This window comes from Lampris incognitus, chromosome 4 (genome assembly GCF_029633865.1).
Source record: "Lampris incognitus isolate fLamInc1 chromosome 4, fLamInc1.hap2, whole genome shotgun sequence".
Lineage (NCBI taxonomy): Eukaryota > Metazoa > Chordata > Actinopteri > Lampriformes > Lampridae > Lampris > Lampris incognitus.
In genome coordinates, this window is record NC_079214.1 from 22,326,373 (window position 1) to 22,350,409 (window position 24,037).

At 42.3% G+C, this 24,037-nt stretch overlaps 1 protein-coding gene across 2 annotated transcripts in view; it reads left to right on the forward strand.

The window, feature by feature from the left end:
• Positions 1-24,037, forward strand: part of tspan4a (tetraspanin 4a) — a 99,944-nt gene that overhangs the window by 47,112 nt on the left and 28,795 nt on the right. For both annotated transcript variants that reach the window (XM_056278630.1, XM_056278629.1), the window contains one exon: positions 18,358-18,549. In XM_056278630.1, the coding sequence (XP_056134605.1) occupies positions 18,358-18,549 (192 nt within the window). The remainder of the gene's footprint in view (positions 1-18,357; positions 18,550-24,037) is intronic.

A 24,037-nucleotide genomic window follows, 5' to 3' on the forward strand; every position in this document is an offset into this window, starting at 1 on the left:
TAAAATGGGTTTTAAATGTGCATTATTTATTTATTGTCAAGCCATGTCAAAGGACAATTTCTGCTACTTTGTGACAAAGTGACACTTTATAATAACTGCACACTATGAAGCATTAGTTAAGTATTAGTAACTACTGAATTCATTATTTGTAAAGCGAGACATACACCAATGGTTAGTGAGTGTGTTAATAGATGTTTTATAGATACTTATTAATACTGCAATTCAGGATTAATTCATGCACAAATGTACATCTAAATAGTTTGTTAATTATGTACTTACACTTTCTAAAGGACTTTTGTGAGTCTCAAGGTACCGCTGGCCTTTCAATCTCATTTGTAAGGCATAGATAGTCCTCACTTTAGATGAGGTCATACAAAATACTTACCTAACAACTAGTAACTACCTGAATTAATCATGAATTACAGTATTAATAAGTATCTATAAAACGTCTATTAACACACTCACCAACCGCTCGTGCATGTCTTGCTTTACAAATGATGAATTCTGTAGTTACTAATACTTAACTAATGCTTCATAGTGTGTAGTTATTATAAAGTGTTACCAAGTTATCTTGTTTTATCTCATCTTATCTTATCTCATCTCATCTCATCTCATCTCATCTCATCTCATCTCGTCTTGTCTTACAGATGGTATTGTGCAGTAGAAAGTCGGAACACTGTGGATATTATTTCCGGAGAATGCTTTTATATCTGGGGACCTGTACTGAAAAGCAGGTGGAATGGAGCAGATTGAGAAGTGGGGGGGTCAAAAGGATGAATTAGGGATGCAGGGATATGAGGAAGTCATAGGAACAGGTGTGAGAACAGCAGGTGGTGAGGGGTAAGAGGAGGGGGGGAAAAGCCTCTAATAACAGCCCAGACAGCCTGCATCATAAAGCACTTTGATGATGCCTTAATGACTCAAACATGCTCGTTCGTGGAAAATTAGCTAAAAATATACCGAGTTATGACCTCAACAGTAATGGTGTATGGCACTTTAAGATGTTCTCAACAGCTTCCCTCGTGCCCAAATGGCTATTTAAAGTCCGTCGGTGATTTTCAACTTGAAATTAAACTGTACTGACGTTGTGAAGGTTGGTACATTTTTATGTCAGATTTCATCATGCTTGTGCTACCCTCTCCGTGATGCAAACATACTCAGGTAATAGTGCAACCTTGCAGCACCTGCGAATTATGGGTGACTTTGTATTTGGAGTATATGTGTATGTATATGTATACGAGGCAATTATTTATTCCCCCCCCCCCCATTTTCTCCCCAATCTTACCTGGCTAATAACCCCACTCTTCCAAGCCGTCCCGGTCGCTGCTGCACCCCATCCAGGGAGGGCTGCAGACTACCACATGCCTCCTCGATACATGTGGAGTCGCCAGCCGCTTTTTTTCACCTGACAGTGAGGAGTTTTGCCAGGGGAATGTAAACGCGTGGGAGGATCATTCTACTCCCCCCAGTTCCCGCTTCCCCCTGAACAGGCGCCCGACCGACCAGAGGAGGCGCTAGTGCAGTGACCAGGACACATACCCACATCCGGCTTCCCACCCGCAGACATGGCCAACTGTGTCTGTAGGAGCGCCCAACCAAGCGGAGGTAACACGGGGATTCGAAGCAAGCATTATTTTTGAGCTTATGTCTGGCCTATCAAACAGGCTGAACAGCACAGGTTTAGACACACTAGTATGTTCAAGCAGGCCAAAGAAATCAGTACTCTAGCAAGACAAAATCTCATTCAAACAATCTCAGCAATCAAAGCAGTTTTCTGACAGAACATTTTTTAAAAGCAACCTCTTGCCCATACTCTTTTATTGCCACCACAGAGAAACTCTCAGTAGAGTTGTGTACCGATGAAAAACCTTTCCCTCCATCTTTGAAGGACAATGGAGGACAGCCATTGTCATTACACTCATTCCATTGAGCCAGGTCTAAGGGGTAGATACAGCATAGGTTATAATGGGATTTGAACTGACAAACAAGCCAATGCTGCTTGAAAGGCCGCTCGGTGGACAAGATAAATGTTTTTCCCAAGCCCAAATATCCTTATGCAATATGTATCTACCCAATAGGAGGCAGGCCATATTTATGGAAAAGGCAGGGGTATGAGTGCCAAAATATGAGAATCCATCAGTGGTCCTATTTTTTTCACGTTATGTTACACCAGCACTAGCTATGTTGGTTTTGCAACCTCGTTATTTACTTCATTAGATATGTATCATACTGCGTACTGCCCACTCAGCTCCTTAGCATTGGGTGGAAAGACATTTACTGCAGAGCCGCTGAACACAGGGTAATTTCATAGACCCATGCAAGAAACTGTTGTCAGGAAAAAAAAGGGATGTGAGTTTTCCAAAAAGGATGTTGTGAGATTTTCCCACTGATGTTGGTAATGGCATTGCTAAACTGGTGAGGGTTCTTATCAAAATAATGTTTTATTCTACCCTTGATCCAGAAATGATTAGAATGTGGAAATGAAGTACTTTTATTTCACTCGGAAGAAAATGTGCGTGTCTAGTGAAGTGATCGTAAAAGATTGTTTAATTCAAAAGATTCTGAAGTCGTAGAAATAAGGGTGATAAAAGATAATAATAATACATCTGATAAACCAATTATCTTATCCCAATAATAAGAGCATCCCCATCTCTCATTGCCTTCTGTCACTTCTACGTGGGACAGATATTCCCATGTGGTGAGCGGTTGGTGAAAGCTGTTCTTAATAATAGATGCTTTTCCTAAATTCTCCTCAGAAACCAATTAGAATAGAGCTTTTTTTTTAAACAATACACATTCATGCAGTAACCGCTGTGACTCCTCTGCAGTTAGTTACAATTAACGCCGAGACACAGTCCTGTGAAAATCCTTATTTGCATCCGAGACAGCGCCACTGTTAATTGTTAATGCCAGCAAATGTCTCTCAGCAGGAACTGGTTGCGTGAAGCTGTCATATATACCGAAAATATGCCGTAGACCAAAACCATCCAGCGCTGAAAGGACCATTTTATAAAACAGTTTTTATCCGTGAATTAAGGAAAAAATTGAAGTGAAATGAAAATTTATAGCACTTTCTCGCAGCACTTGTTCTCCTCCTAGGACACAAATCACTATATATTGAAATGACTGCATCACGTCTCGGTATGTGTGACCCCCAATAGCAATTGAAAGGACCTGCGGTGTAAAATGATTTTGGATTGTGAAGACCGCTTTTCTGGGCATTAATGAAGCTTGGCCCTAAATCGTAATGCCCCATTAAGCTGCGCTAACACGGGTTGTATTTACCAGAGATAATAAAAAGGTAGTCTTTGTCCAAGATTTGACCTGTTCCATGTTGCATTGCCCATGATAGCATAGAAAATGGGCTAAGACAACATCTACGCCACTGTCTGCATTGTGGCAACAAACAAAAACAAAGAAAGAAGGACTGAGGTATTCAAGAACGTGACAAACATCAGTCTTCAGCCCAGGAATTATAATTAAAGAGTCAAAAGCATACATTCATGCTTTTGAATTAGCAAGTCATTAAAGAGATTAAGTTTGCTGTCTAATTTTTCTGCGAGTGGCTAAGTGCACCAAGTACTCAAAGAACTTTATTCTTTTTTCTTTTTTCAATTCTTGAGAAAATGTAGGCAGCAAGGTGCCGCAGTGGTTAGCGTGGTCGACTCACAGCAAGAAGGTCTTGAGTTTGAGCCCTGGGGTAGTCCAACCTTGGGGGGGGGGGGTCGTCCTGGGTCATCCTCTGTGTGGAGTTTGCATGTTCTCCCTGTGTCTGCTGGGGTTTCTTCCGGGGGCTCCGGTTTCCTCCCACAGTCCAAAGACATGTAGTCAGGTGAATCGGCCATACTAAATTGTCCCTAGGTGTGTGTGTGTGTGTGCGTGCGTGCGTGCGTGCGCGCGCGCGCGCGCGTGTGTGTGTGTGTGTGTGTCGGCCCGGCGGCCTGCCCAGGGTGTCTCCCCACCTGCCGCCCAATGACTGCTGGGATAGGCTTCAGCATCCCCACGACCCTGAGAGCAGGATAAGCGGTTTGGATGGATGAGAAAACATTCCTGATGATCATTTATTGAGTCAACTCGGAGCAAGAATATCCACGTTCCTAACACCGGTCCAAGGTGCAGTAAAACGTGAGGCAACCAAAACCAAATGTAACACATCAGAAATCCAGATTTGATATCACAATCAACACGTTATGTAAGGTAAATACCTGGATCGCACCGAGCAGCGGTGATTGGTTTCCACAACATATTGCTGTGAGGCTTTGTGTAAGAGCGCCGTATTGAGAGATCACAGGGTGGAACTGGGGTGCTTTGATCACTCCTCTCTTCCCATGCACCACTTTTCTATCCCTGGTAGAGTCAAAGCTGTTTGATTCTGCAAATATAACACAACCTCTCGCCGCAGTTTTATACTCCCATGCTTTCTGGTCAGCCCCATTCCGTTTGATGAGCAGGCCTCTCTGAAATATTCAGTGCTTACCCGCCATCTTATCACCTGCATGTCCAACTGGATATAGCAGGCGGCTTCCTGTTATGTACCCACACAGTGTGTGCATGTTTGCAAGTGTTAATGTGTGTGTGTGTGTGTGTGTGTGTGTGTGTGTGTGTGTGTGTGTGTGTGTGTGTGAGAGAGAGAGAGACAGAGAGAGAGAGAGAGAGAGAGAGAGAGAGAGAGAGAGATGAGAGAGAGAGGAGAGAGGAGAGAGAGAGAGAGAGAGAGAGAGAGAGAGAGAGAGAGAGAGAGAGAGAGAGAGAGAGAGAGAGAGAGAGAGAGAGAGGCAGAGAGCAGAGAGCAAAGAGAGCTCAAAGCCCTCCTTTTATTTGACTAATCCTCTTCTTAACAGAAGCGGCTATGTCCCCTCTTCAGGGCAGCAAAGGCTGGGTGAGACCGTCAAGCCTAAGCACTTTCTCCCAGGATGGATTTGCCATTAGAGTGAGGTGTATAGACGCGGCGATGATTAGAACCTGGCGGCGTAAAAAATTGACAATGAAGTGAATATTGGTGGGAGGGGTAGGGGAAGATGAAGGGGTGAATGGGGCGGGGGGGGTTTTGGTGGCAGGGAAGCTAACAGACAAGGTTGGAGATGAGAGGGGTGAAGGGGATGACAAGCTAAAGATGTGAAAAGAGCAGAGCATACGAATGAGAGGGAACAAGGGGTGGAGAGATAGCATTCATGGGAGCCAGAGGGGAGAGGGAGAACTCACAATGGGGAGGGAGGGGGAAGTAGGAAGGGCAGGTGGCTAAGGTGTTAGATGAAAGGGCTGGTGCTTGTGGAGACAGGCTGGAAGAGGTGGAGTTAGGGTATGAAAGGAGGTAAGAAAGCTAACAGTTTAGAAATGGGTGGGTGGGGGGTACTGATGGTGGAGTGACAGGGTACATTTGGGGAGGATGAGAGAGAGTGAGAAGCATGGGCAATATTGAAGAATTATGGATGGCCTCACTGATGCATGAACATATGTATGCTGGGGAGTGTGGGTAGTTCACACACACAACACACACACACACACACACACACACAAACACACACACACACACACACCACACACACACACACACACACACACACACACACACACACACACACACACACACACACACACACACAGGTATGCAGCTGCAAACACTTAGAAAACGCATCCTTGAATGGGAGAAGAGGGGTGTTGATTGCCAGCTAGTGAGCTGGAACACGTTTTTAATACAATGTTTTGTTTGCTGTGGACATTGAATACCTCTATCAGGGGGAGACCTGAAGGGGATAGAACATCCATTACTGTATCCGGGTAGATTTATTTGCCTCCTCAGAATAGTCTTCAGCTTAACAACTTCCTGAAAGGTCTATTCTATTCTCTCTCTCTCTGTCTCTCGCTCTCTCTCTCTCTCTCTATTCAATTTCAATTCAGTTCAACTCACAGGGCTTTTTTTGGCGTGACCATATTCTGGTACACAGTTTCGCCTAAGCACCAACGGTGGGTACTAAACAGCACATTACAGCTTATAACATACAAACTATAACAGATAAAAGTTGCCGTATTGTTAAAAACAAACAAACAATCAATCTCTCTCCTCTCTCTCTCTCTCTCTCTCACTCTCTCTCTCTCTCTCTCTCTCTCTCTCTCTCTCTCTCTCTCTCTCTCTCTCTCTCTCTCTCTCTCTCTGTCTCCCCACTTCCTTGTTGGTTATGCCACCTGGCACTACATGCTGTCCATGCTGTTCTCAAGGGTCACTCTCAGTTACACTTTGTATTTGTTGCCCCTCTCCTTCTGTTTCTCTCACCCGCCCTGTTGTTCTTGCTCTTCCCCAAATCTCCTCGCCCATTTGTATTTTCTATGCCAATGTTGCTTTGCAGGGTAGCTCTCATTGGCCTCTCTCTCTCTCTCTCTTTCTCTCTCTCTCGCTCGGTCATCTCATCGTTTAGCCTTGCTAACACTACCATTCCCAGCCACCCCTCGGCCCAACCCTCCCGTTTCTATTCTGGTTGTTGTGTTATCACAGGTTTGCCATTAGACCAACCCTGAAAACTGTTTGTGTCCTCACCAACGTTAGTCATGCCGTGTTTGTCAGCACAATACTTACACCAGCCGAGTTCACTGGAATGCTGCATGCGAGGCCACCTTATCCTTTTACAGCCCATTTTTCTCATCAGGACAGTTATTTAGATGGTGTTACGGACATAGTTTGTGTATTTCCATTACACTGTCCACCATTAGTATCACCTGAACGCACTAGAGGGTGAATGGGAATAGTGGGCCAATATTTTTAAAAGAAAAAGCAAATACTTTGTGAGATACTGCAATGGTTTTTTGCCATCAGACATGACTCTGCTTGGTGTGTGCGTGCATGCATGCACATTTGTGTGGTGTGGGGGTGTGCATGTGTGTGCGTGTGTGTGTCTGTGCGCGCACACACACGTGTGTGTTTGTTTAAGAGGTTATGTGCAGGTTTGTGTTGAGCGTGGCTGCTATCTCCGGTATTGTTTTGTTCCTGTCTTGGTGCAGCTTTATCGTTGTTTGTCTGTGTGCAGAAGAGGGGCTCAGCCACACAAGACATGTGCTCAGACGAGGCACACTGAGATGGGAAACCACTCGCAGACCGAGAATAATTTGCTCCAGTTGGATTTCTCCATATTAGATTTTCAATATCTGCGAAGGGCATGACTGTATTTTGAATATAAAAAGCCGGATCTCATGAATCAATCTATTTGGAAATGCTGATCAACACTGCGCTGACGGCAATTGCTAAACCTTTTGTTTTTTTCCCGTTTAGTGGATATGCTCACCTATGTCATATGCTTCACACTGCGTTATATTCATGCACCATGTTAGGCAAATAAGCACAGCATATTCGTGTGGGGTCGTGTGGGGGAAATAGGCCTCTCCAGAGTACCTTGGCTACGGGCGCTCAATGATCGCTGTCACCACATTGTGACAGGGTCTGACAAACTGGCAGCCGCTGCAACAAATCAGTCCCCTCCCAAGCCGGGCCACTATAATGAGACCAGACCTGCGGGCATCTGAAGTTTTTTTGTGTGTGTCTGTGTGTATCAGTGTCTTTATGAATGCGGTGTGTGTGTGTATAAGCATTTTTAGACACATGGGTGTGTGTGTGTGCGTTAGTGTGTATATGTGTGTGTGTGTATGTGCAATTGTGTGGACAGAGGGAGGAGGGAGAGAAGGAGAAAATGCTCCTGAGATTAAAGATTTATTGATTACCCTTTGCAGTGCCCCTCCCCCCCCCCCCTCTCTCTCTCTCTCCCTCTCTCTCTCTCTCTTTCTTACTCTCATTCTCTCTGAGTTTATTCATAGTGGGTTGTAGAAGGTTATATTTTGGCTCTGCACCATGCATCGGAGAACTCCGGTAGCCCGCCTTCTGTACAGCATCATTGTTGAAGCTTATCTCTTGCACAGACATCACTGTAATCGGAGAATGCTTTAGCCAAGGAAGCCTCGTATTAAGTGAGGCCTTGTATTAAGTTCATTTTAGTCCACATCTGATGGTTCATGAGGCCTGACAAACTAATCACACTCCTCAGAGCATTGAAATGTAAAACATCGAATTTGGCACCTTTGGTTGCGTCTTGTTTTCTAAAGCTTGCTTACATTCTTCATTTGTTATGTTTGGAAAAACAGCAGTTTTGCCTTGTAAAAAAAATGTAGTCATTTTTTTTTCTTTTTGTGAATATTGTGTTGGATAATGACAGTGCTTTGAATGGGAATGGATGGGAATGTGTCTATGTGTAGGAGAGTGTGTGTAGGGGGGTTACTGGTGGAGAAATAGATAGCGTTTGTATATTTACCAGGGGCTGAATGCTTTTCACACTGCTGCTGGGAAGTGTTGCCTCCTGTGCATTCCACACAGGCAAACACGTAACATGGAGCCTGGCAATTGAATCCTGTCCCCCAAAAAACATGTGGCCTGAAATCTGCATGCAGCTGACTACCTAAAACGGAGGAAATGATTTTGTCCCTTTATTCGGGGTGGGGGCGGGGGACAGAATCGCCAGATATTCACATTGTGGACCAGCAGCATCCCTTCTTTTAGTGCCCACTATGAGCTGCAGAGCATGGCAGTGATCTAACATGGAGGGAGAAGTCTCTTTCAGGGCTGTGGGGTGAAAGCAATAAGTTTGGCGAGCATTGCACCGGCCGAGCGGTGCAGGGGGCGCACGCAATAACCCTCCCCGTCTAGGAGCTGTGTATTGACCCAGGTGCTTTACTGTGTGCCGCCTCCTTTTTGCCAACAAGTTCTGGACTGAGACAGTACCTGCAGCCCGACGGAAGTACCGTAGTCTGTCCCAGGCACAGGGGTTGGGAGCAGAAGGGGATATCAACAGACACCGCAGAAGTTCAACTCAGGACATGCTACATACGTAGCAATACTTTTCAGCTTTGCTGCTTTAAGACTTTAAGTACTTAAAGACTTTAAACTGTGCTTTTTATCACGAGAACATTCTCACAGAACAGTGCCTGAAGGAACCATATTTTTTTTATTTTCACTGCACCGCCCTGTTGGGTTTAAAAGTTGTAAAGCGTCCCGAGTTCAGATTTCTGTCTCCAATTGAACAAAGACTAGATTTTTTTTTTTTGGTGCTGTGGATCCATGCAAACTGTAAATTAAGGGGTTTAAAATAATCAACATTTTCAAATAATAAACAGGCTGTCTGTACTGGTGGATTACCATATACACACACGAGTTATGACACATTTGTGTAGGGAGGGATTTAGTGTTTCACAGCAGACTGACTGTGCAGGCAGTGAAGAAATTCACACAAGCAGTGTGACAGAGTGCTCTCGTTTATATGTATTCAGGGCTTTTTTAAGAGACTGAAAATTGCCACAGCATGAAATTTTATATATAGGCTAATAAACACAATGGGTTGCTTTTGCACAGACTAACCAGACACACACGCACGGCGTGCGACACACACACACAATTACAGATAGGAAAACAAGCAATATGCAACAAATTTCTTATGAGATCACAGATTAGGAAGAAAAAAACCATAGAAGAAACAAACACTGTCTATACTATGGTACAGCCTAATGTAGGCAATTGATTATCTTCTTTTGCAAAAAAGAAAAGAAATATATAAGTGTGTATGGTATATATTATCGGTATATGATATTATTGTAGGTATTATCACACTGTATTACTATTATACTATACTCTATACTATGGTACAGCCTCAATGTAGGTAATTGATTGTCTTCTTTTGCAAAAAAAGTATCTATATATATATATACATGGTATATATGATCAGAGATTGACAGCAGGTGTCAGATAATTAGGCATGTTAGGTTTAAGGGGTGTGCCTGCGCTTTCTGTACAAGAACTAGATGAAGGCTTTGAGCCTTAACGTTGGCCTATAAAATACCATTGCATCCAGAAACAGAGTGCGATTATTTTTTTTTTTTCCAACACACACCATTACAAAAGATACATATTGCTGGAAGCCTGTTCAAAGGGAGGTATGGTGTAGTTGAGTCAAAAAAATGAAATGCCAGTGGTACAGTTGATAATTAGTTTACTTAATTAGATGGAGAAAAAATGAACTGGCAACAAAAAGCATCGTGAAGTTTCTTCCAGAACTACTGTGGGGTAATTTCCTCAAAACAGCACGAAGGGGACAGCAATGTGGCATTAACATGACAGCGACAACTCACAATCCCTTTCTTCCTGAGTTCCACTCTGGCAATTACAGTGATGTGTTATGCTGTGGCCTGTAGCTGTTTACAAACTACCTAGTAGCTCCGGGACCTTTCCACAGGGAGAGCAAAATGACACTCAGGCAGAGTAGAGTCTGTCAGGCCTTTTATTGTGAAAGTAGGCCTGTCAGTTGATAAGCCCTAAGTATGCCACATCTCCAAGTGGGGAGCAATGGAGATAGCAGTGAGAAGACGAATTCGTTACCATATGAGCTCACTGGCCTTTTCCTCTTTATTGGAAGGGTTGCGGCCAGGGAATCTTGAAACCTACACAGCCAGAGAGTGCTGGGATGCCATGGACACACTCCAGAACACACACACACACACACACATGCAAACACACATACTCACATGTGTATACACACACAGTCATGCCTACCGTGATATGTGTACAACCCATTTATTTGGGTATTTGTATACATGCAGCTGTGCGTGTGCTTGTGTCCGTGTATGTTGTCCATTGTAGGGGCTCAAACTTAGATGGAGTTAACTCCGTCATGAGCAGAGAACCCTGAGACGAGTGAATGTGAATGCTGATAGGGATATAGTCCAGTTGGACCCCTCACCCCCCACCCCTCAAAATGCCCCAGGCGGCTCCAACCCTCTCGCTACTCATTTAGTGGTGGAAAACAATTCACTTAGACTCACTCACCATCACAAGCTAGGAATTCATTAGTGACTCCATAAAGGAGTTAGGAAACACTGTGAAAGCAGATAAGCTTTGTATTTATAAGCCTTTGTACAACAGTCAAATGAGGTCGATAAATTGCTCTCATATACTGTCATGTACAAGGTGTACAGGTATACACTCACCGGCCACTTTATTAGGCACACCTGTCCAACTGCTCGTTAATGCAAATTTCTAATCAGCCAATCACATGACAGCAACTCAATGCATTTAGGCATGTAGACATGGTCAAGACGATCTGCTGCAGTTCAACCGAGCATCAGAATGGGGAAGAAAGGTGATTTAAGTGACTTTGAACGTGGCATGGTTGTTGGTGCCAGACGGGCTGGTCTGAGTATTTCAGAAACTGCTGATCTACTGGGATTTTCACGCACAACCATCTCTAGGGTTTACAGAGAATGGTCCGAAAAAGAGAAAATATCCAGTGAGCGGCAGTTCTGTGGGCGAAAATGCCTTGTTGATGCCAGAGGTCAGAGGAGAATGGCCAGACTGGTTCGAGCTGATAGAAAGGCAACAGTAACTCAAATAACCACTCATTACAACCGAGGTATGCAGAAGAGCATCTCTGAACGCACAACACGTCGAACCTTGAGGCAGATGGGCTACAGCAGCAGAAGACCACACCGGGTGCCACTCCTGTCAGCTAAGAACAGGAAACTGAGGCTACAATTCGCACAGGCTCACCAAAATTGGACAACAGAAGATTGGAAAAACGTTGCCTGGTCTGATGAGTCTCGATTTCTGCTGCGACATTCGGGTGGTAGGGTCAGAATTTGGCGTCAACAACATGAAAGCATGGATCCATCCTGCCTTGTATCAACGGTTCAGGCTGGTGGTGGTGGTGTAATGGTGTGGGGGATATTTTCTTGGCACACTTTGGGCCCCTTAGTACCAATTGAGCATCATGTCAACGCCACAGCCTACCTGAGTATTGTTGCTGACCATGTCCATCCCTTTATGACCACAGTGTTCCCATCTTCTGATGGCTACTTCCAGCAGGATAACGCGCCATGTCATAAAGCTCGAATCATCTCAGACTGGTTTCTTGAACATGACAATGAGTTCACTGTACTCAAATGGCCTCCACAGTCACCAGATCTCAATCCAATAGAGCACCTTTGGGATGTGGTGGAGCGGGAGATTCGCATCATGGATGTGCAGCCGACAAATCTGCAGCAACTGCGTGATGCTATCATGTCAATATGGACCAAACTCTCTGAGGAATGTTTCCAGTACCTTGTTGAATCTATGCCACGAAGGATAAAGGCAGTTCTGAAGGCAAAAGGGGGTCCAACCCGGTACTAGCAAGGTGTACCTAATAAAGTGGCCAGTGAGTGTATATACTCACAATAACTATGTAATCTGTCCATAGTTCGAATCAAAAGGGTGATTCATATTATTCTCAGTCTTACGTGGTTTCCCTTGAGTTGTCAAGTGAAGGGGAAGTTATTATTGCACAAGGCCAGAGACACAGATATATTAGCATATTTGCAAGAATATGCATCATAAACAAACATATCAAACCTGTAATGCAAATATTCACAAAAAAAGATGTAAAATAGCAAAGAGTAAAGTAATATAAGCAGAAGAAGCAATTAACAAACTAGCAATGTGTGCTCGGAAATTTCTTTTTCAAAGCCATTGCTCTATTTAGAGTTATTAGGCACAAGGTCAGGAGAATTACGAGAGAGCCATGTAGCTGCATAGCGCTATGTTGTCTTGTGAGACTGCATATTAGAAGCAGTACTTTTAATGTGCCTCATTGTTTTAAGAATCTAGCCATACATATATGCTTATATATATACTTTTTAATGTAACATTTGGAATGCACTGATAAAATAGACACTGCTGTACTCTGTGATGTCTGCAAGCCGTACTCTGTGATGTCTACAAGCTGTACTCTGTTATGTCTGCAAGCAAGCAATATTCTACTCAGTAGAGTGTAAAAGATGGTCAGACCAGCTGCAGACATGGTTAATAGTTTACCATGCCTAACGTTCACATTGAATTTACTATATGTAAAAGGGTCTATAAAACTGGAAGCGATCGGATCATAATAACCTGCCTTCTGCAAGATTCAGAGAAGTGTGTTGTGAATACATTTTAGCATATCAGTGTTAAATCTTTGAATTATTGCTCAGTTACATGACATGAAAGCTAAGCAAATGCATTTCTGGGAAAAAAGAGATGAACTTCTCGGATATTTTGTCTTTTTTCCCCCACTTGAAAATGTGTCTGTTAAATTAATGGATGTGTACTGATGGGCATAGTTTTGCTATGAATAAACTTCAAGTCAAATTAACTTGACTCGACAATTTGCTTGTCTGGGTTGTGTGCGGTATAACTGGGTATGTCTGATGGCAAAAATGCCCAATATTTCTAATACTTTTCTTAAATTGAATGACATATGTCCAGCTACACTGACATAAAAGACCATAGCTTGTGATGTAATTTAACATGCAGAGATAATTAGCAGGTTTGGCAAGTGGCGTGGATATTGATTGTTAGTTGGCGAACAAACTGAGCTAGGAGAAGTTTAGCTGGTTAATGAGGCTTACCCTGTGGCTGTTGACTTTTGAATTATAGATGTATTTCAGTGCATGTTGTGAAATGCATATAATTAGCTGGGGAGGTGCTATTGTATGCGGTGGGACAACCGGAAAAAGACTCACAGGCTGATGGAATAAGTATTATGTCTGTGCCATGAAATAGCGGTACTTAGACTTTCAGTTTTCTTTGCTATGGATTGTGTTGTCAAATAAAAAGAGACATGGGCAAACTTGAAGAATTTTTCCAGTAAGGATTTTTCGTAGCTTATTCCAGCCTGCTGCCAGCGGGAAGGGTTTGACTTGTGAGTTTGACTGTGCACCATGACACCTTTCCTCTCACTCTTCTCTCTGCATCGTGACTTCTAATAAAGCAGAGAAGAAGATGCTCGGGTTGGGGGTGGAGGATTTGGGCTCCCCACTTCCTTTGTAGAGAAAAACAAACTGGTGGTTGGATGGTTCTCGTTTATGATGTATATGTGGAAGCTGTACATATTTAGGGACACAACCTGCTTTCTCGCTTATACAATGGTTTGCCAACAAATGACAATTAAGTTGAAAAAAAAAGTACGATTCAAACATCTTAGCTTGCATATTACCGCTGCTGGAATGAGGCATGTGAAGTTCATTTGTTCAGAAGGTATTCTTATATAGTTGGGCCGAGATTGCCTGTCAGACCAATCATCAAAAACATGAAATCCCGGTCACTCTTACCACCAACCTTGCTTGTACTTGTCAATCAAAGGGCAGCTCATAATATTAACGTGGACTAGACTACTCCCTCAAGGTTCTCGAGGAGCAATTAAGGATTAAATTTTTAAAAAAAATGTATTAGTCTTTTACAAATAAGATATTTGTTGCTGAATGTTTCATTATGCCGTGTTCGGTGTTTTAGACATGAAAAGTCAAATCTGATTACTGATTTTCAGTCTGACATGAATACCCAGCAATGGTACGGCTACTTAGACGAATTGGTTTTTGTGCAATCATGTTGACATAATTGATTTAATAGACAAAAAGAAAAGAAAAGATAACAGCTAAAGGAGCATTGTTCTTGAGGTCAAGCCAGTGTCATATCCAGAAAATTATCCAATGAGATGAATAAAATGAAGGGGAGGGGGGTAACGGGGGAGTGAACATCTGTCCATTTAAAATTTGCTTTTGTGTTTTCTCTGTAAAACTGGTTGCATTAAATGGATTTAGGAGAGTTAATAAATATGATCCTGCAATGACAGATAGCCGCAATTGTAATGTTTTTTTGTTTGTAGATTTAAAGTTGATAGCATGCAACTGTTTGGTATATAGCAAAGGATAGACTCAGTTTGCATTATATGCTCAAAGGGGCCAGACTAGACTGGCAGTAAATTAACAGGTGTACAACAGTATATGAACAGTAGCAAAAAGCTTCTGCATCTTCTAAGTAAATGCAGTGTGCAACATCTAAGATATACTAACATTACTTGACTAACTAAGTGAAGTGACGAGGCGGCGGTTTAACTGGCTCTGACGTCTGGGCATTTTGATAAGGCCGCCACAAAAGCTACACTGATGTCGTTAATCATAAAAGAAGACAAACGTTGTCAAAGCTAAGAGGCCATATGGGAGTTCAATAAAGTTTCCCCAGGGCTTCTTTTTAAACCACCAAATCTCGTCTGATCTCTCTCTCTCTCTCTCTCTCTCTCTCTCTCTCTCTCATCTCTCTCTCTCTCTCTCTCTCTCTCTCTCTCTCTCTCTCTCTCTCTCTCTCTCTCTCTCTCTCTCTCTCTCTCTCTCACTCTCTCTCTCTCTCTCTCTCTCTCTCTCTCTCTCTCACTCACATACACACACACACACACACACTCTGACATGCACAAGCAGACAAAGCTTCTTATTAGCCAAATTTGAGCAACATGCTGTAGTGATCTTTACACTTGTATGTCAGAGGCCCTATTTTTTGGAAAAGCACATGAGATGATTCAGTAATACAGTTAGGAGATGTGTATGGTGCAAGTCAAGCTTAACCGTAGGCGCAGTCTGTCCTTGCCCCTCCAGACCTTTTTCCGTTGGTTTGCAACATAGCCTCTTTTTTTTCTTCTTTTTTTTGCTTTAACCCCAGTTAGATGAAATGGGCTGCAGAGATTAACTTGAACTGCAAAATCAGAATCAGAACACTTTATTCATCTCCAAGGGGAACTAAATAAAGGAACCTTTGCTTATGAACTGCAGTCCCATTGTGCTCACAGATCTTTATTTTTCTCTCATGTGAAGTTTAGTTTTCCTGTGGTGGTCAGACCAGGGCTGCTTGGAGATTTTCTGTAGATGTAAATGAAGGTAGTAGATATTAAAATTAATAAATCAACAGGTGTAATGGATGTTATCCAAGGGTTGCATCTTTCCAAAAATTAAAAAGCTTATTTATACCTTTATATAACTAGCCACATAACCATGCAGTAATACAAGTAGTTTAGATATGCATTGAATACGCCCCCCCCTTTTTTTTTCTCCCCAATTGTACCTGGCCAATCCCCCCACTCTCTTAGCCATCCCGGTCGCTGCTCCACCCCCTGTACTGATCCGGGGAGGGCTGCAGACTACCACATGCCTCCTCCGATACATGTGGAGTCACCAGCCGCTTCTTTTCACCTGACAGTGAGGAGTTTTACCAGGGGGACGTAGCATGTGGGAGGATCACGCTATTCCCCCCAGTCCCCCGAACAGGCGCCCCGACTGATCAGAGGAGGCGCTAGTGCAGCGACCAGGACACATACCCACGTCCGGCTTCCCACCCGCAGACACTGCCAATTGTGTCTGTAGGGACACCTGACCAAGCTGGAGGTAACAAGGGGATTTGAACCGGCGATCCTCGGGTTGGTAGGCAGCAGAATAGACTGCCACACTACCTGGACGCCGCTTGCATTGAATAAGTTTGACAACCATGAAATGTTGGAGTGCTCTACTGTCATCATAACCCCAGTAAAAGTCATGTAACAAGACTGTTTGTATCTCACCTACTGTGAAATTGTATTCATTAAGACTGATAAATTGGTATTCATGTATTGTGAAAGTATTCATTGAAAAATCCAGTTATTGGCCTTATTTGAAGCTTTGCATTGAAGTTCTTCACACTTATTACCTTTTTCACAGAAAACATTAAAGACGAAATGCTGACAGTGTCTCAATTTATAATATATATGTATTATAGCAACAAAAAAAGTACCAACACTCAAGCTAAATTCCAATTCTGTACCTAGTAAAGGAGATAATCTGGATTTGAAAGAAAAAAAAAACAACTATTGGACTGATAGATTTTTAGGAATGTGATCATTTTTAATCTGACTTCTAAATCCAAACCAGATCTGAAGAGCCGTCGTTAAACATCGATGACCACCTTGCAAAATCAAAATGTCTACAACGGGAATCCTTGAAAAAAGCAGTGAAAAACCGGCCAACTTTTCTTTAAATTGAAGAACAGTCTTTTTGATAGACTGTTATGTGCCCACGTGACTGCACCTCTCAACACAACAAAAAACCATCACACAGCAGCACTTGTTGTCTTTATGTTTTGAAATACGCCTCTTTTAAGGAGCAAGGCACTATTTCATATACACCTCGCTATTTTATATTCATATGTTGTTAATTAGTTATACGTATTTTGCAGCATATTATGTCTACTGCTTCATATTTCATTATATTCTTCATATATTATTCTATTATTCAGACTTTATTGCCCACATCTTTTAAATATTCAGATTCAAAGCACTTCTTGATGAGTTCTTTATAAATATTGGTTATTATTATCATTATTTGATATGTTCATAGCGGTATACAAATGAAGGAGAAAAAAAACATGCTGCTCAAACTCTTACAATATTATCCCCTTTTCGGTTTGGTGAAGAATTGATTTTTCATGGACAGTCACCCACTAAATAGCCAGTCCCTGTGGACAGCCTTTTATTTCATTACAAACTCCCCTGTATTTGGCCCTGTGAATGTTTTCCACTATCTCGCGTACTCTTACAGTCCCCTTTTCTCCTCTGCTGTCCTAACACCGGCCTTTAGTTATTAGGAAACACACTTCAGGTTAATTGGGGTCTGGGAAGACAGATGATGATACGCAATGCTCATTCATTTCAAAGCCATCAATGTGCTCCAGCTGTGGCAAATAGTTAACAAAGAGGTGTTTTAGGGACTGGGAGATCACACAATGCCAATGAGTGTTTTTTTATTCATGCTCGCCCTACTTTTCGCTAAGGAGCTCATTAAAAATGATCTGAAGTTACAGCTGGAAATAGAAAGTAGGAACAAAAATGTGTGTGTGTGGGGGGGGCGTGCAAGAATCATGGGCTTAGCCTTGTGAATCTGGTTGCCATTGAGAGTTCAGCAGTGTTTTTGTGCGTTTGCACGTGCACATGCGTATTGTGCACCTCTGATCTAGATGCATCTGAAAATACTCACTGATGTACACAGAGAGGGGAATCAGTTCATCTGGACACAACGTTTATTGGGAGAAGCGTTTCATCAGTCATCTAAGTGACCTCTTCAGTCTCAACTGACTGCAGGTATCCCCACCCTTATAAACAACACAGCTGGATAATGACTGAACCAACGATCGGTTTCATACGCAAACTGCCGTGACCATTAACTAGAATTCCAACGGCCATGTGCACTGTTCACAGGAAGATTGGGGAATAGTTGCAATCACAACAGTGTAAAATAAGGCAATAGGTTTACTCTTAGGCCCCCTTCTCGGTTCAGGGACGGTCATTCCCTCTTCACATAGATGGTCCAGATGAACTGATTCAACTTTCTGTGATTTCCTTACCTGGATTATTGAGCATGCATCAAGGCACTTACTGATGGATTATCTTTAATTTGTTACCATCTTTCTCTCCTTCTCATTTTTTTCCCCTTCACACCCCCCCCCCCTTCATGTTTCTGCTCTAGCTGGGAGGATGTGGAATCCTCGGGGTTGGGGTCTGGCTCTCGGTGACCCAGGGAAACTTTGCCACCCTGTCATCATCCCTCCCCTCCCTTTCGGCAGCCAACCTGCTCATTGCGGTAGGGACCATCATCATGGTGATTGGCTGCCTGGGCTGCGTTGGAGCTGTCAAAGAGAGCCGTCCACTGCTGCTGACCGTGAGTAGCTGGTAGAGGGGCTGACTTTTAGCCAAGACTATACTCTTTTGAGGCACAAATTGGTTTTCGACTTTGTAAATCTGTTTTTAATTCACTCTTTGGAAGCTTGCTTTTTGTAAAGTTAACGCGTTTGCTAACATAGCATGATGTCGATGACTACTTTTGAACTCTGAGGCTTTTTTTATCTACATATGCAAAAATTAATGGCCCATCAAATCTCCTGGTGTTGCTGGGTGATTAGTTAAAAATTCAAATACCTACCAAACTTCAAATATGTGCAAATTAGGGTACAAAAATGTTTGGCAATATATATTGAAAAGCTTTTTTTTTTTAATCAAATATTGTTTCACAACAAATATCAATTTCCTACACCTTGATTTGCATGGATTTTGACTGACTCCAACTACGTGCTGCCCATCCCCAACAATGTATTGCATAAACCACCAAGCCCATACAAGACTGATAAATATTTTAGCACCCACAAAGTTTCATAGATCTACAAACATTAGCATTGCTCAGCACATAGGAGAGCAAATCCAGCGCATGCAGAAGTGGAAACCATTGTCATAGAATAGCACAGCAGGAGTAAGCCTGTTAATATCTTTATGAGAACGGCTCTTAAAAGTGAGTGTTGATCATTAGCACCATCCACTACATTTTCCCTGCAATGAACAAGCCAATCTATATATGCTGCTTCAGTATAATGAGCTTCGGTGTCTAATAAGTCTGATTGGATGAGGGACAGATCAGCCCTGGCTTCAGAGATTTAGAATGACTTCATTCCCCTTTAATTTCAGAGGTAATTAACATAGTGATAGCTCATAAGAAGTGCAGAGTATTGAAAGATTCCTCCGAGATGTTTGTGAGATTACTGTTGTGCCTGGTGCAGGCTAAAGTGTCATGATCCCTTTTTGTGTACAGTGTATTTTGTGCCATCTTGGTCATTTGGTCTGCCATTTTTGAAAATATTTTTTGGTATGGTGCATCTTAAAAGATGCAACTTAACAGCTTCCGTGGGAAGGCAGGCTCATGCAGAAAGCCTAACATACCACTGACATCCTATTAATTATGGTGAGGGACAGAAAGGATTTTGCATGCCCCCATTAGGTGTTCAGCTGTAGCCTTACTTTGGTTTATGTCTGGGACCATGACCAAATAATCAAAGCAATTCTGTTCAATAAAACCACGATGACACAGTGTGTCTCACCCTTTCAAGCAAAATTAATGAGAAATGACGAGAAATTTAATGTTTTGAATAAACACTTAACAGTGTAATAGCTGGCTCTTTCTTTGGTACCTCCATTTACAAATTGGAAGCAGCTATTACATGGGCTTGACATCATTTCAGTCCAATCATACAGGAGAGCACAAAGGTAAATTCAAAAAGCTAGATTTTGTTACAAAATAATGTGTAATCCATTACAGTTTCTCTTCATGTGTAAAGTACTGTAAGTTCTGTCAGTGGATTCTCTATTACCACACTACAATTGCCGAGCAATTCATTTTTCATGAGACTGACGGGTAATTCAAGCCATGTCTCAAACCAATGAAATCAGACAGTCAATACTAGTCCATGTCAAATGGCAAAGAAAGGGATGCAACTGGGTCCAACACCTATCCAGAGAGGTGAGAACACTGATAGAAATGGCAGTGAATTGCTTACACAAGACCTTTCAGATCAGCAGCCACAAAAGGGAGTTGTCACCTGAAAGGAATTGAGCCTGGGAGAGAGTGTGCAAAAGCAATTAGACCTGCCAAATAAAAAGAATGCAGATTTATCAGCTTGGAGGCCTTCCTCAATATACGTCCAAGGCAGCAGGGTCCTGAATAGTATTGATTTGGGAAGCTCAGATAGGCAGTGCACCTAAGATGACTGGTTTTCCAGCATCAGTAGACAGAAAGGCGCAGTAGCTTTCACACAGTGTGACAATCACAGTGGGTGGATAAACACTGAGGAATCAATCCTTGCACCAGCATCTTGACAACAGCTTTCCTTATCCTGACATCCTGCCAAGGCATCGATCTCTGCTAAAAAGGTATATCATTATAGCCAGCTAAACAAGAAATATCATAAATAACAGGAGCCCTACAGGCTCGGAGGCTTTGCTTTCAGAGATGTTGTAAACACAGACGCGATGGTAGCCAACTGGGAAATCTGAATCTTCTATGGGTTCAGATTCAGAGCCACTGGAGCCTGGTGTTTTCTTTTCATATTGCATACATTACCTACTGTAAAAGAGAATGGGAATGTTGTAACAGGAAACGACTCCGTTTGTGTTACCATCATCAATACAGTCATCAGCTATGGGACTTTTAGAAATCAACTTATAAAAATGCAACAAAAAGAAAAAGGCTGAAAAAGATGCTGCATGGTGGATGGTTTGTTGTTTCAAATCAAATATATGTCCACCTGTATGTTTTTCCCTCATTGTATATTTGTTTTTGCTGAAAATATATGCTACTTCATTTCTTTTTCTTGATGCCTATCCCCATGGTATACTTGATTGACAGACGTATTTCAGGGTAGGTAACAAGAATTCAGGAAAAAAATTTTGGAGCCGGCTGTGGTCTTTTTGAAATATCATCAAAGTCCTTATTTGTCATGTCATACTTTGTTAAAGGGAAATTTCACCGATGGTTTTTGTGTATGTGCAATCAGTACTGATGAGTAATGTAGTCTATTGAAGCAATAAAGTCCTCACTGTGTACTACGGAGAAGTCAGCGTCCTCCTGCTCACAGCGCCTATATGTACCAGAATGCATTGCGTGTAAGTCTCGCTCTCTATCATCATTCGCAAAATCCTCTGAGCTAGTGTTGTGGGATATAATTTCCATGAGTGGAAATATAGCTTAGCCAAGAAAACAAGGATGTGTCTTTTGAACAGTGTTTAGAGTAGATTTGAGTATTAGAAACCCTGCTAGGCTGTTAGTTTTGCTGGCCGCCAAATGATGTATCATGACATTTGTTGGCGGCCACCAAATTTTTTTTTTTAAATCGGTTTCATTTCTCATTAAGTATATAAGTTTAAGATTTGCCTTCATGCATATAAGTTTAAGAAGTGTGTAAGTTTAAGATTTGTTAAGAAAGATCACCTCTGCTCGGATTCGAATCCTTAAAGTGTAACCAGAGACCCTATGTGCTTTGCTGAGACATGCCAACTTCATTGATGCCCATTGTACTGTTAGCGGCTACAGAGCCCTGTTCTACCAGAACGTCCCTGGATCACAAACAGACCAGAATACATGGCAGTGAATGGGGCCAAAAGCCAGAAAATCAGCATCACCCTTGATCTCCCAATATTTAGGAGAAACTGGAGTATTTATAACATCTACTACTCCTAATTTCAGCTGCTCCTGTTAGGGTCGCCACAGAGGATCATCCGTTTCCATGTCTTCCTGTCCTCTGCATCATCCTGTCAATTTGTGAACACAATTATTTTCTGACATATATTCTTTGACTATGATATAATCTAACTTTCAAAGCAATTGTACTTGCATTGAGGCAATGTGATATTGATTGATTGATTGATTGATTGATTGATTGATTGATTGATTGATTGATTGATTGATTAGCAGGTTCAGTTGACCAACTAAGAAGGCATCGCCAAAAGTTTCACGAGAGATTCACGACAATTAGGCTGTTGGCTCATGAGATTGGTTTGCTGTTTTTCAACCCAGCCCAGAGAAGCATCGAAGGTCTCTGGTTTACCAAACTTACCATCAAAACAAATGTTGTCCTCTGCCATGTATCAAATCTTCACTGTGACTGAAAGCAGACCTCATGAATATTTTTAAGGCATTTACCATATCTTTAGAAAATGAGCTGTTTTTAACCCATCGGCACACGAATCCAATAAATCAAATTCATAGTAAATATTTTTTTTACAAGCTGTCTGTTAATGCTATCAAAATTCTTCTGAAAAAAAAGTTAAATTTTGTAGAGCTGATCTTGTGGAAAAGTCTCATTGACTCCCATTCATACTGGTTTGTTTTGTGCTCTCAGTTAATATCTGCTGGTAAAAAAAGATATTGTCAATATGCTCTATCTCTGCAAGATGAAGGACCTCTGGTGTAATGTATGTACATTGTCGTACACAGTGCATACTGCATTCTACATACTGAATTGTGTGCCCCAAAAGTATGTATTCTACATTACATAGTACTTTCAGCATGCAGACATGCTACCAATTCACAACAAGCTGATCCCATAGCATTTTCTTTAAGCTGGATTGCATTTTCACTAAAAAGGAAGAGTTTGTCGAGAAGGTGACGAGACCACCTTCTGTTGGTTGGATTGTTTTGTTACACACAATTTTGTGTTCACATAGGCACAAATAAATCAGACACGAGGAGAAAATGCTCCATGCTCCAAACAAAGGGTAAAAACGCCTCTTATATTTTAGATTTAAGCCATACTGCACTTGCAAACTATGATGTTTGAAGTTGAGGGCGTGTGCATGTATTTACATTTTGAGCTACTTTTTTCACACACAGAAGAGAGTTTTAAATCACATTATGACAACATCTTGCTATTAGTTTTGTTAACCTTAACTATAGCTTTGGGATGTAAATCATGTGTTTTTACCGTCTTGATTAAGCTTTATTATCAGAGAAGATGAACCTAGTTTTTTTGCCAGCTGCTGTGGTAATGTCTTTTTTAAGAAATGATCCATGAATTGCATCTGTCATCTGTCATTTTGAGCAAATTATATTTCATCAAGGAAGCAACTGCTGAAGAAAGCTGGCACTTGACTTAAAGCAGCTGTAGACAACTTTTCAACACCCACCCCACCCCACCCCACCCCCCAGCATTTCCAAGTGGGTTTATTGTTTGCACCGCTGTCGCAAAGACAACCGGCTCACTTTCAGCTTATTAGCCCTGGCTACTGTCCAAATCAAGAAACAATTGTAAAAATCGCAATTTGAATTAGAAATTCCGATCTCGGTGCTATGATGAAGGCAGGGTAAAACATCCGGTAGTATTAATAAGTAGGTAGGTTGTGTTACTTACTTGATCCAGTTGAAAGAATGCCAGGTGAATGTCGGTTTGGAACCATCTCAAGTCCCGGAGTTCTCTCCATCAAGTGAATACCCATCCAAGGTTCTCTCTTGTTTTATTTCATCTTCTATCACTCTATCACCTTCTTTGCCTCCTCTGTCAACTGGGTTCTTTTTCTTTTGCCACGTAGAGTTTCTGATGTCACTTCGGTTGTTCCACCGTCCACCATTTTTTGGGGGGAGGACGTTCCCCCCCTTTTCTCCCCAATTGTACTTGGCCAATTACCCCACTCTTCTGAGCCATCCCGGTCGCTACTCCACCCCCTTTGCTGATCCAGGGAGGGCTGCAGACTACCACATGCCTCCTCCGATACATGTGGAGTCACCAGCCGCTTCTTTTCACCTGACGGTGAGGAGTTTCGCCAGGAGGCCGTAGCACGTGGGAGGATCACACTATTCCCCCCTGCCCCCCCCCAAACAGGTGCCCCGA